Source organism: Anguilla anguilla, chromosome 4 (assembly GCF_013347855.1).
Source record: "Anguilla anguilla isolate fAngAng1 chromosome 4, fAngAng1.pri, whole genome shotgun sequence".
NCBI lineage: Eukaryota > Metazoa > Chordata > Actinopteri > Anguilliformes > Anguillidae > Anguilla > Anguilla anguilla.
In genome coordinates this window covers 21,537,802-21,550,979 of record NC_049204.1, presented here as the reverse complement: position 1 = coordinate 21,550,979, position 13,178 = coordinate 21,537,802, and the positions used below count along the sequence as shown (strand labels likewise).

The 13,178-nt window shown below is 50.9% G+C and overlaps 1 protein-coding gene across 4 annotated transcripts in view; it reads right to left on the bottom strand.

Moving 5' to 3' along the window:
* rabgap1l (RAB GTPase activating protein 1-like) overlaps window positions 1-13,178 on the bottom strand; it is a 95,303-nt gene that overhangs the window by 68,846 nt on the left and 13,279 nt on the right. For all 4 annotated transcript variants that reach the window (XM_035415773.1, XM_035415776.1, XM_035415775.1 and 1 more), the window contains exons 9-13: window positions 12,539-12,641; window positions 9,734-9,900; window positions 8,352-8,478; window positions 1,877-1,970; window positions 908-1,058 (exon numbers count right to left, since the gene is read on the bottom strand). In XM_035415773.1, coding sequence (XP_035271664.1) covers window positions 908-1,058; window positions 1,877-1,970; window positions 8,352-8,478; window positions 9,734-9,900; window positions 12,539-12,641 — 642 coding nt within the window. The remainder of the gene's footprint in view (window positions 1-907; window positions 1,059-1,876; window positions 1,971-8,351; window positions 8,479-9,733; window positions 9,901-12,538; window positions 12,642-13,178) is intronic.

Here is a 13,178-nt window from a genome sequence, read left to right as displayed (position 1 = left end):
CAGGCTCCATGACCGGCGCTGCTAATTAGCACTGCGCGCCCCCGCCACTCTCTCCCACTCTCAGGCACTCCGCGGCGCGGAGTGTTTGTCACTGACCCCTATGGGAACGGCGCGACCGACCCCTCTCCGCGCCGAGGTCACCGCGCTGCCCGCGCCGTGGGAACGCGCTCGCCCCACGTGGGAACGACCCGACCCTCCGAGCGCCACGTAAAAAAGCGCAGAGACGGAGAATGGAGACCGCGCGGGGCTGCGCTGGCCGGCTCCCGAGGCAAAAAACAACAACCAAAAAAATAATAAATTAATAACCCCAGCTGGACACAAACTGCCCGGGGACCTGGAAACGAACGAGACGGCCAGCACGAACGCGAACGCTGGAGCAGACACGGACGCAGGAACACAAACATGTTCACGCGTACTGGGCCTGCACTGCGAATGCTGAACACATCGTGTACAAAGTCTATAAATAACCCCGCTTCGCTAGTCATGGTAACGGTTTTGATACCGCACACAGTCAGCAGAGGAATCTGCCTGTGAATCTCTGTGTGCCCCGACAGCAGAACCAAACACAACAGCCCAGGAAAAACTGCCAACAAAGCCATAGATACGACACGCTGCACTGGGCGACCCATGAGAGACAGACGCTCTGCAGGTTACCCTGAAGTACGTAAGTAAATGGGTCATCCTCAACCTGAGGATCGGCATGAGATCAATGTCATATATTCCAGAACCCAGCCCTGAATCCTCATGAGAAAGTAATACTTCCATATACAGTCGATCCAGATAAACCTTAAACCACGAGTGTCTGACCACCCCCCCCCAGCCCCCAACAGCATTATCAGAGGTTCATCACGTGATGCACGTAAGCGTGATGCGTGTAGCGGTCTGCGCGTGGCGCACGCGCTCCTACCTCGGTGATGAGGATGCGGTAGCGCTCCAGCAGGGCCTGGTCGTTGTGGCAGCCGGACAGGAGCTGCCAGACCTCGGCCCGCAGCGCTTCGGGGACCCCCGGCCTCACCAGCGCGGACAGGCCCTTGGGCCGCGCCGCCAGGTTCCCGTGCCTGCGGGCCCCCCGGAGAGACGCAGCGTTAGCGGTGTGAAGGAAAACGCTCAAAAAGGACTCTGTAACATCAGTTCTATGGTATAAACTAACACACTGTTCATGCAGTATGACACCGCTCCTCTGGGGTAAAGAGATGAAGAATCATCTGACAATGCATAAAATGTGTAAGAAAAAAACACGACATCCACATCCACCGCATAAAGATGCATTAGCTACCTAGCTTTCTAGAGCTGCACTTGGGGTTACACTAGCTATGTGCAATATTTGGGAAATGTTTCATTTCAAGCTAGCTAGCTAAATGCATTTCTATTGAAAATGACCACCGATGCTCAAAGGGGTCTTTGAGCCGGCTCACCACCCCACGTAAGCCAAACACTCTTGCGTGGCATGATGCGTGCACGTGTACAAAATGTTACATTTGAACAAGTGGTTTAAAAAATAAGCCAAATCATAGGTCCACACATTCAGTTTCTATTGTGGTCTATGATCACATTGTCATTTGTCACTCAATACAGCCATATGCCTGTTTATGCACGCAAACCTGAATTATTCATTAAAATATAAACACAACAGCACAGAACTGAACTTCAACCAATCCGTCTCAGCCTAAAGTATCTACAGAATTGCCGATTCGTTTCTAGCGCGTTCTGTGAACCTGAGCTTCGCAGCCGACACGCCCGCGATCCCAGGGGAGGGCGCGTATCGCAGGTGAGCGCTATTCACACGCCACTCTGACATTAATCCGTTACCAACAGTTCTGCGCGCCTGAGAAAAAAACAAGCAGCCGCGGCCCCGACGGCCTGTAGAGCGTCTCACCATCTGCTGAGGATGCCGCCCCAGGACTCCAGAATCTTCTCCGGGCAGTCCTTGGACACGTCGCCTGTGCCGCTTGAGATCTCACTGTCGCTATCTGCACGGGGGGGGGGGGGGCGGGGAGGAAGAGGAGCAGGAGACAGGATCAGCTCTGCGGCGTCCTGCACATCACTGCACAAAGAGCACTGCTGTAGACATGACTAAACCCACCACCCTCTAATGACTTATTTCACATTTATTTCACATTCATTATTCATAGTTGTCATCACAGGACAACATAAAGAACATACTTTTTCTTGAGGAAGAGAATATGCAAATAGATACATAAACCCTGTCAGAGATGATGTAGGAATTCAGCAATTCTTGCACAACACACAACACAATCTCAAAAAGAAGCATACCAGAACCAGAAAATAAGAAAAGTCTAAAAAAAATGTTTTGTTTTTTTTTAAATCCCAGAAGCCAAACGTGAGCTCTACCCGACAGAGCGGCACCCAAAACCCATTAACTATGCAACACAATTGCCGACGACTGCAGCGACTTCCAGTTCAATTTATATTAGTAGCGCTTACGAGATCGCTAATTGTGTTGCTATTTTAAGGCGCAACGCACAGCAAGCTTGGCTTTACACGTCAGGTAACACCGAGTAATCGCACTGCATAAATACAGTATCTTGGTGAAGCATGAAGGTGTGATGTTATTCACGCGCTCTCTTTCCCCAGAACGGTCCCAGCAGGACCTCAGCTATCAAGTCAGGGAGGTTTCCTGACGAGTGGCCATTACTGCTTACGAAAGGGAACTCCGTGAAACGGCCCTTAAACTCCACCCTAAACCTCCGCTCGTGCCGGCATGCTTGTTGGCCTGCAGCTGTAGGTGACAGACGTATGGGACTGTAATCGTCACTGCGGCGCTGTATTGATCCACAGGCTCCTGCGGTCCGTCGCGCAGGACCGGACGCTCCTCGGCGAGCGCTCTGAAGCCGGGAAGGGCACCGCGGCTGGAAAGCGTGACATTGGCGCGCCCGAGCCTCGCGCCGCGGCCCGAAGCCATGAAGAATGCGCCTCCGTCGGTACGCCCAGGAGGGCCGTCATTATAAAATGTGTAACCTTCACACGCCGACAGCTGATTATTTCACAGTCGGCAACCGGGGACCGAATGCAGAGGCTCGGAGACAAATTCAGAATGAAGACAAGGAGGATTGACAGTGTGTGTGTGTGTGTGTGTGTGTGTATATGTGTGTGTGAGAGAGTGTGTGAGTGTGTGAGAGCCTCAGCGTGCCTGAATGCGTTTTGCACTGTAATGCATGAATCAGAAAGACCAAAATGTCACACAATTTAAAAAAAACAAAGGCAGTCTCCAAAAAGTTCAAAAGGCCTTATTCTGCCGAAAGAAAGTCTATTACTGACAGAATCAAAAAAATTCCACAATGGGAACGACGAACGAGTGAGGAATGATGCTGTGTGCTGGTCCTAAACACAGCACCTCATTCAGACCAAACAACAATGCAACTGACCTCCAGCAAGAGGCTTAAATGACTTTCTTTTCAAAGGCTTTATGAGAGTGCTGGAATGGACCGCAGCCTTTAGAAATTCCTTTCAACAGGTCCCGCGGAACAACAGGACAAAGGCTTTTCAAAGCAGGGAGAGAGGCCTTGGAGAAAGGTTCCATCGGCAGAGGTGACGAGGTAAATTCAATGGCAGGTGTGGGAGGATCTTTCTTTCAGTCTACCGCTCTTATAGTGCATATGTGGATTATACCGGCACGGCGAGAGCAGGGTCTCGAGACAGGAGCGCTCTGGGTAAACGCTGCGCCAAGTGCACTCGGCTTATAGAACGTTCCGAACGAGCGAGAGGAGCTCGAAGGCTCGCAGTGAAAGGGCTCAAAAGAGAAAGTGAATTCACAGCCGCTTTCACCGAGTGCAGGTCGGGGCACCACCGGTCCGCCCACTTTCAGGTAGCAGAGTAGTTTCACGGCGGGATTCAGTGCGGAGTCAGTTTTTGGTGCTTAGTTTAGATGGCAGGAACGCGCTCCAGGCCATGGGGAAGAACGTGCTCCAAGCCAGAACACGCCAGAACGTGCTCCAGGCCATGGGGAGGAACGTGCTCCAAGCCAGAACATGCCAGAACATTCTCCAGGCCATGGGGAAGAACGTGCTCCAAGCCAGAACATGCCAGAACGTGCTCCAGGCCATGGGGAAGAACGTGCTCCAAGCCAGAACATGCCAGAACGTGCTCCAGGCCATGGGGAAGAACGTGCTCCAAGCCAGAACACGCCAGAACGTTCTCCAGGCCATGGGGAGGAACGTGCTCCAAGCCAGAACATGCCAGAACGTGCTCCAGGCCATGGGGAAGAACGTGCTCCAAGCCAGAACACGCCAGAACGTTCTCCAGGCCATGAGGAAGAACGTGCTCCAAGCCAGAACACGCCAGAACGTTCTTTAGGCCATGGGGAAGAACGTGCTCCAAGCCAGAACACGCCAGAACGTTCTCCAGGCCATGGGGAAGAACGTCCTCCAAGCCAGAACATGCCAGAACGTTCTCCAGGCCATGGGGAGGAACGTGCTCCAAGCCAGAACACGCCAGAACGTTCTCCAGGCCATGGGGAGGAACGTGCTCAAGGCCAGAATGTGCCAGACCGTGCTCCCAGAAACATGGCCGTCATGGGACAATGCAGCGCTGTGTTTGTGTCACCAGTATTTACAGTGTCGCAAGTTACACCTGCCCATGTTTATGCCCCACCGCGAGGCTCAAAACTGACGCTCGTTCTCGAGCGCCCTTATTTCGAAGGCCAGCAGTCATTATTATGACCTTTAAAAAAAGTCCTTTCATTTCATCTCGCTGAGCTAATGGATATTGTGCGTTTATCATGAAATTTGACCTTCACCTTCAGATTCAGCCAACTCAGAAAAGCCCATTTAATTATACACACAGTCTTACAAGCAGCTGGTCAAGATTTCAGCGTCATATTCTTTGACGTGGGCGTGAATCCATTTTTTTCGCCCGTGGTCATACCAAACATGACACGAGAATACATTTTCATAACAGCCATTGGCAAAAGACTGTTCTTTTAAGCTGCGAGGAATTGGACAGCAGGAAGATGGTATATTGGTTTGTTTCATATTTGTGCACCACTTACTTATCCATTTATTTCTGTCATTTTCATATTAGGGACCATAATGGAGAATGGCAACAGTGCCTTTTTTGTTTGTAAATTATTGTGGAGAGCATGGAGAATTCATTTTCAAAAACGAAAAGCATATAACCAATAAACTAAAATTGTTCCATTTCTAAACCTCCACTTCCAAATTTGTATTTAATATTTTAAAACAGGGCAAAAAAACTCCCACACATTGGAATTCCTGCCAAATGCCACCTGTCAGTGAAAAATTGTTTCAGGCTATCCCACCTCTGCAGGACTCTAGATCTCCTGTTCGACCTTTTTCAATCGCTGGCTAAGGTCAAACATACCCAAACACAGTTTTTATTTACTGATGCAGTTGGCGAGATTGGCGGGAGATCCAGTGTGTGGGAGTCTTTTTTCTGTATTTACTAGTTGTTGTACTCAAAGCACTTGGGCCACAACAAGGTGTGGAAACATTCACAATCTATGATGTGTTCTTATTTTTGTTCTTCCTTCCGGATGTAGGACAAAGGTCATTTTCATCCCGCCAACTGCACAGAAGACAACAGATTTAACACAGTTCTACTTTTTCAGAAGCATACACCATACATGTAGCTTAGCCTAACTGAAGTTTGCTAAAGTCCTTCGAGCCGTTATATTGCTTGCGTAGCGAAGCCTGCGGCTTTTTGAGCATAGCGGACATGTCTGAATGTACAATATCGTGTTAATGTCAAATTGTAATTAAATAATAAGACTGGCGTGTCTGTGAAATCATTCCTCCTCTTCTGACGCTGTCATTTCGTCTATTATGGAAAAACGTGATTCCATAAGGGAGTATGCACTGAGGCGTGCGGCAGATCTCCCTGTGTGTGGCTAGATCTCAGGGCAATCCTTATGAAGGCTGGTTAGCGAATTAGAACTCGCAGCTGTTCACAGAACATTAGCGATGCGTTTTTATTCGCCGCGGTAGAACTTCTTCAGCTCTCTATTCTTAGACGGCAGCCCCCGCCAGCCGAACACAGATGCGCTACATTCTGCGCAAAAAACCGCCACGTCCAGTGAAACGGGCGGGGACGTTCGCCTCGGCGATATTTTTAACCGATCTGAAGTGTATTTAAAGCAAACGCAGGTGCGTGTCGGAACACCGGAAGGTTAAACAATTAAATATTAACACGTAATAAATTTTTGAAAAGGAATCAGGAGTGGCATGCGAGTCGATAGAAGCGGCAAAAAATGTGCAGACCCTCTGGAACAGCCGAAACCGCCCGCGTGCGTCACGCGCGCCAAACGCCGAACCGGTTCCAAACGGGCGTGCGTCAGCCGGAGGGCCAGCTCCGCTCCGGGCGGCGAGATGACGCGGGGCGCCTTGGCAACGCGAGCCGGCGCCGCTAAACCAAAAGCGGGACCCGTTCCCGCGGAAGGGCAGAGACGACCCGCTCCGCAGCCTCGGGCCTCCCCGTCTCCAGCCCGCGCGGCCCGCCGTCCAAAGAGAACGCGCTTTCCCCCCCTGCCGACGGCGGCCATCTTGAGCCCTGGGCCGCGCTCGAACCGGAACCGACCTGCGGCTGACTCGCGGCCGCCAAAAAGCGCAGAGGGAAAAACGCGAAGCCAGCCGAGCCGTCGTTCGCATCGAGGCCTGCGACGGAATCTCGGCTGACGATCTCGCTCGCGTGAGGCGCAGCCGCCAGGAGGAAGCCCGTTTCTAAAAATAAACAAACAGACGAAATGCAGAAATGTGTGGAAGCAGCTATCTGGGCCCGGGCAATCTGTTCTTCTTTCCGCTCAGATTCTCAAAAGCAATCCGGGCGAGCTCAGGGACGCTGTGGTTTTTCTTTTAAATTGAACAACACCAAGTGCTCCTCTGTATTTAAAAGGAAAATGCCTGCATCGCTTAATCGATACTGGTCATGCATTCATGAGATCTCTCAGCACCAAACAGTCACAGTCACCGCCATTATGTCAGCAGACTGCATCGCAGTGAACATCAAACACAGGACAACAGGGCCACACGGGAGCAAGAACACAAAAAGGTAGCACAACACAAGCACAGCAGCATAACCCAACACAACATAGCATAACCCAACCTAATAAAGCTCAACACATCCTGGCACGACCCACTGCAACTCAATCCAGAACAAGTGAAGACATCGCAGTGAACCTATCAAAACTCAACACAAGCAAAGATAACGCAAGACAGCACAACGCAAACTAGCACACACGAGTGCGGCAGAAAACATCCCAGCCTACCACAACACAGCCCTCCACAAAACAATACAATGCAACACAACACAGCCCAACACACTCAGCGCTATCCAGCGCGGTCAAACCCCACACAACACAGCCCAACACACTCAGCGCTATCCAGCGCAGTCAAACCCCACACAACACAGCCCAACACACTCAGCGCTATCCAGCGCAGTCAAACCCCACACAACACAGCCCAACACACTCAGCGCTATCCAGCGCAGTCAAACCCCACACAACACAGCCCAACACACTCAGCGCTATCCAGCGCAGTCAAGCCCAACACACTCAGCGCTATCCAGCGCAGTCAAACCCCACACAGCACAGCCCAACACACTCAGCGCTATCCAGCGCAGTCAAACCCCACACAACACAGCCCAACACACTCAGCGCTATCCAGCGCAGTCAAACCCCACACAACACAGCCCAACACACTCAGCGCTATCCAGCGCAGTCAAACCCCACACAACACAGCCCAACACACTCAGCGCTATCCAGCGCAGTCAAACCCCACACAACACAGCCCAACACACTCAGCGCTATCCAGCGCAGTCAAACCCCACACAACACAGCCCAACACACTCAGCGCTATCCAGCGCAGTCAAACCCCACACAACACAGCCCAACACACTCAGCGCTATCCAGCGCAGTCAAACCCCACACAGCACAGCCCAACACACTCAGCGCTATCCAGCGCAGTCAAACCCCACACAACACAGCCCAACACACTCAGCGCTATCCAGCGCAGTCAAACCCCACACAACACAGCCCAACACACTCAGCGCTATCCAGCGCAGTCAAACCCCACACAACACAGCCCAACACACTCAGCGCTATCCAGCGCAGTCAAACCCCACACAACACAGCCCAACACACTCAGCGCTATCCAGCGCAGTCAAACCCCACACAGCACAGCCCAACACACTCAGCGCTATCCAGCGCAGTCAAACCCCACACAGCACAGCCCAACACACTCAGCGCTATCCAGTGCAGTCAAACACACTCAGCGCTATCCAGCGCAGTCAGACCTCACACAACACAGCCTAACACACTCAGCACTATCCAGCGCAGTCAAACCCCACACAACACAGCTCAGGCTAACGCAGCGCCGTACCTTCCTCTGGCTCCTCTTCCTCGGCGGGGGACAGCAGACGCCCACGAGCTCCGTTAGCCTTCTCCGTCTGTCTCTGCAGGCTCACCACTTCAAACATCGCATCTCCCTGCCCGTCTTTCTCAGTGCCCTGAACACACACACACACACACCCACAATGTGAAAGAGCACGGAGAAGCTATTTTGTAAGTAGACAGAAAGACAATGCAAGGCAGAGCAAAAGAAATGGAATTCTCCTCACAAAATGGCACAGAATCAATTTGGAATCTGAAAGAGCAGGAAGGACAACAAAATAATTATTAGTCCATGAATGATAGAATGCTGAGGCCAGAAATAATTCTTCAGGACCAATAAAGGGCTTCACAGTTCACTCTTTCACTGTTGTGGAATGTGAATTGGGCGTGCTGACGTCTGAAATGTTTGTCTTAGTATCTTCAAAATGGTTCCAAAGCCCCCCCACGCAAACACGGCTTGGAGTTAGCGTCACTTTTGCCAACGCTGGAGGGGTGGCAGAAATATAATTACGCTTACAGGAGGAAATTAAAAACCAGCAGCGACGGGAAACGCTGCGCCGTAACTACCCGCTTTCGGGCGTTGTGTCTGGAGACGGGGCTCGCCGGGAGCGGTCTCAGCACGAGGAATTACCGAGAGGAAAGCTTGACCACGGACGCCATTTCTGAGGCTGCCGTTTGCCTACAGCTTTGACCTCCATCTATTCATTAGGGGATCGCCTGACTTTGCTCGCTGTGCCGAGGCATAAAGGAAGACAAAAAATCAACATTTCTATAAAAAAAACAAGAGCGGAACTGAAGGGGTGAAAACATTTAAGACGGCAATTCCTCTCACCCAACGAGAGAACTAAACAAATATATAATAATAAAATAATAGGGCAGGATTGGATCTTGTGCTAACACCATAATATTATCTTTTAATTAGCTTTTAACTACAGCACAGGCATTGTTCCTCTCCGTGATGAGATAAGTACAGAGGCAATCAGGCGGCGACTCAGGCAGCAGTCCTAATTACTTCGGCACGATAATGAGAATCGCCCTCTTATTAGCTTCCGATAATACAAAGCCTTCATTTGCCGCTTCACGGGTTTCAGCAGGAGCGCCCGCGCTCATATTTTCACTTTTCAAACGGACTTCCTTCCTCGGTTCATTCTGTTTTCTGTTTGCCCACTTTCAGAAGCGTGACGTGCGTGCGGCCCTGTTTGCCCAGGACGCGCCCGGTCAAACCGTTCCGCTCCCTGACCGCGGTAAGTCACGGTCCGGAGACTCCGAAGTTTGCGTCGGAGGTTTAGGGCGCGGCCGCGTACGTGATCCGTTACGGTGCGGCCACGCGGGTGTGGGCGTGGGCGTGCGGGGCGCGGCACGTGACAGTACCTGCTTGAGTTTGAGGTAGAAGGTCTCGGTGAAGGCCTTCCTGCTGAAGTACCAAAACCTCTCGTTGGCTGGGTAGACCCGCACGAGCGTCTCCAACAGGAAGCGGACCGGCTCCACCACCTCCGTCACCACCAGGTCCACGGCCACCGTCATGTACACCTGCTTATCTGGGAGCGACAGGAGACACCACCGTCATGGCTGCGAGCACGGCTAACTGATGCCGTAGCTCAAGGTGTAAGCATATACATTATGGTGCACCAGTTTTCATCGCACCCAACCAAGAGCCAAAATGGCGTGCATGCACGTTAGTGTCACAGTCACAGTGACCGTCATTGGCCAGCTACACACTGAGATTGGGCCAACAGGTGAGGACAGACAGACTCATTAATTTCATCACACTGTGAAAGACATGCAGCTTAACCAATGTTCCTAACTATTTTCCAGGAGTTTTCTTCCGTGAAGCTTAGTTTGAACCAGCAGTGCGCACACCCACACGCAAGCGAAGCAGCTCCCGTCTCCCCCCCCGCTCTTTAACGGAGGCGTTCTGCGATCAGCGAGCAGCAATGTCAGCGCGAACCCGAGGGGGGACTACCGAGCGAGTAGCCGCACGGAAACGGCGGCGCTGACCCATCTCGCTGACGCCAACAGCAAACGCCGTCCTGCGCGTGGGTTAACTTTGCGGTTGAGGTAACGATGCAGAAGGAACGTAGCCGCAAGTGGAGCCAGGTTTTTAACGCGGGGATTACATTATTTCGCGCGCTCCGATTTAATTCAGTCCAACTGCAGGCCCCTCCCCCAGTCCGGTGCAGAGCTGAGCGGAGCAGAGCTTCGTCTTACAGTGCGTGTTATTTTCCACTTCAGGGTGGAGCAAACGTGACGGAACAGAATCCAATAAACACGGAGAAGTGAATAATTATCACGCTCTTACAAGGAGGAAAATAAGCCTATTTCACACCAAGAAGGTTTTATGATTTTAATTAATTAGAAAAAAAATAAGGAGGAAGGAGACAACCTAAAAACCTTTTGAGCAGTCGCCTAAAAATAGATTCCAATTCCGCCGTTAAACTGAAGCATAAAAGACGTTTTTGGGGGAAAGAGCACAGTTCAGGCTCCAGTTACCACAGCGCCCCTCACCGCCAGCCGAGAAGCGGCGGGCAGGGCCGGAGATACGCCGCGGAGGGAGGTCATTTTCCCCGGAGCGGCGGGCCATTTTAAAAGGGGAGAAAATGAGGGCTCGGGGCCCAGTGCGCCCAGCCGAGAACGCTGGAGCACAGGGCGGAGACGCGCCGCTGCACATTCCGCTCTCACGTCTCGTGTGAATCGCTGCTGCGCCGATGACTTCAATAAAGATATGCAGAGTTAGTTGTCCAATCGTTTCCTGTGGCTCACACATCCTTTTTTATATGCGGGGACTCTCGGCAGGGTCTGCGCGCGACTTGGTATGACGCAGTGCTCTAGACAGCTGTTAGAAGGGTGCTTTACAGTATTTATTCTTTAGCAGGTACTGCCGCATGCCTATACTCTAGCACTGTTTTTAGCATGATGAATGCTGCTGCGTGTGCGCGTGCGTGCATGTGTGTGTGAGTGTATACACCTATGCGTGCACGTTACTTATATGGCAGTATCACAGAACTGCATTTAATGCATCCTGCCAAGATGACATTGTAAGTTGCTCTTGATCAGAGTGTCTGCCAAATAAATAAATAAACAATGCCCAGTGACAGTTGAACCTCCACTGAGGTTTTTCAAAGCATATTGTGAATATTACTAAAATTTAAAATTAAGGTTAAACTTTAAATTTAACCTGAAGCAGTTTTATATTTGCTTTTTGTGTGTTTTAAAACAACTAGTTTCTAGAAAGCGGACAGAACAAATGGGTTTGTTGCGTAATTATATGCAGGTATTTGATGAGATGAGCTCTAAAAGACAGAACAGGAAGTGAAAAACTCCCTTCAGATTTGAGCTTACGCACAACAACAAGGAGACAGCAAACCAGAGCGCTCTGGAATATATTTTAGATTAAGTGCATTAAATAATTACATTTTATGTTGTGTTCAGAAAGCCTATTAAAAGGTGATATAAGAGACATTCACAACTAGCAGCAAATGACTTCCACAAATTGTGGAAAATGCGATTATATAGGTAATATTTATAGATAACTTTAAGTTTTTGGAATTCTGGGTAGAAACAAGAGGTACACTGCGAGCCATTATTAAAATGGTCTGATTGCTGGCGTTTCCTTAAATGCTGCATGTGGCGACACTGACAGCTTAGGGCAATATTTGTTCTGCGCTTTTGGTGGAATTTTAGCACAGCTGTTCAACCACTGCATAGAAGCTGCACAGATCGGATTGACCACTGAAAAATCTGGGCTAATCTCAGGGAAAAAAAAACATCAGTGGTGGGGAAAAAATTTACCCTATGCCTCATCGGTTCAATGGCTACTCACAAAAAACTGAAATCAGCTGCCACAGACAGGTAGGGCTGGAGCGCTTTGTAAAGTGCAGCACTTTACATGCTTTCCGGGCAGGACTTACTTTCATACACCAACCGGAATTTCCTGCTTAGAAGATACATTAACCGCATTCAGGTGACATATTTAACAAACAGAGCTATTGTTGGTGGGCAATTGGTGGAAAGGAAACAGTACCAAAGCTATTTTCAGACAACTAGAACAAACACGGTTACCACAGGCACTGGTTACCGTGGCGCCCTGTGACAGACATGTGACATGTGGCAGTTAGCGGTTGCGGTGTGTTTAACGCTGCGTTTCCGCGCTGGCAGGGGGCCCAAAGCCGCGCTCACCTTTCGGCGTGTCCTCATTCAGCACCTGGAAAGCGGGCGTGTTGGGGCTCCAGGTGCCGGTGATCACGTAGGCCTTTCCGTCGGCGCTCTTCCCCATCGACTCCTGCGCACATCGGCACAGACGGCACGCAGGTGACTCACACAGACACCGCACCGCCCCGCACCCCTCGCTGTGAGCCTCGTCCGCACAACCGGCTGCCACTCACCCTTCTCAGCGGGGATCTTTCAGGACTCACTCAAACTGGATGCTTCAGCACCGTGAAGCTATGTGCGGAATGCACAGCAACACTGGGTCACATGGGCCGATATGAATGTGGAATGTGGTTGCAGTTTGCACTGGTGTTACAACGTAAAACATGGGCATTGGTCGGAAGTATTGCCATTGGTCAAAACGGCCTGACAAATATCAGTGGTAGACAAACCACCTTGATCTTCCCTGCCTTGCACCCCTTGCAGATTCCACGTAGACCATACAGTCATCGCAACTCGCTGCTGTTGACCAAAGTGCATTGCTGAGAGCTGTTGCAAGATTGTTACATTTCACTGTCAAAAGCAGCGCAGGGTCACATCTGCCCTGAGACTGACTGCATGAGTCCTCAGGCCGCATTCTCCAGCTGAACCCTTCTCTTTGTGTCAGTGT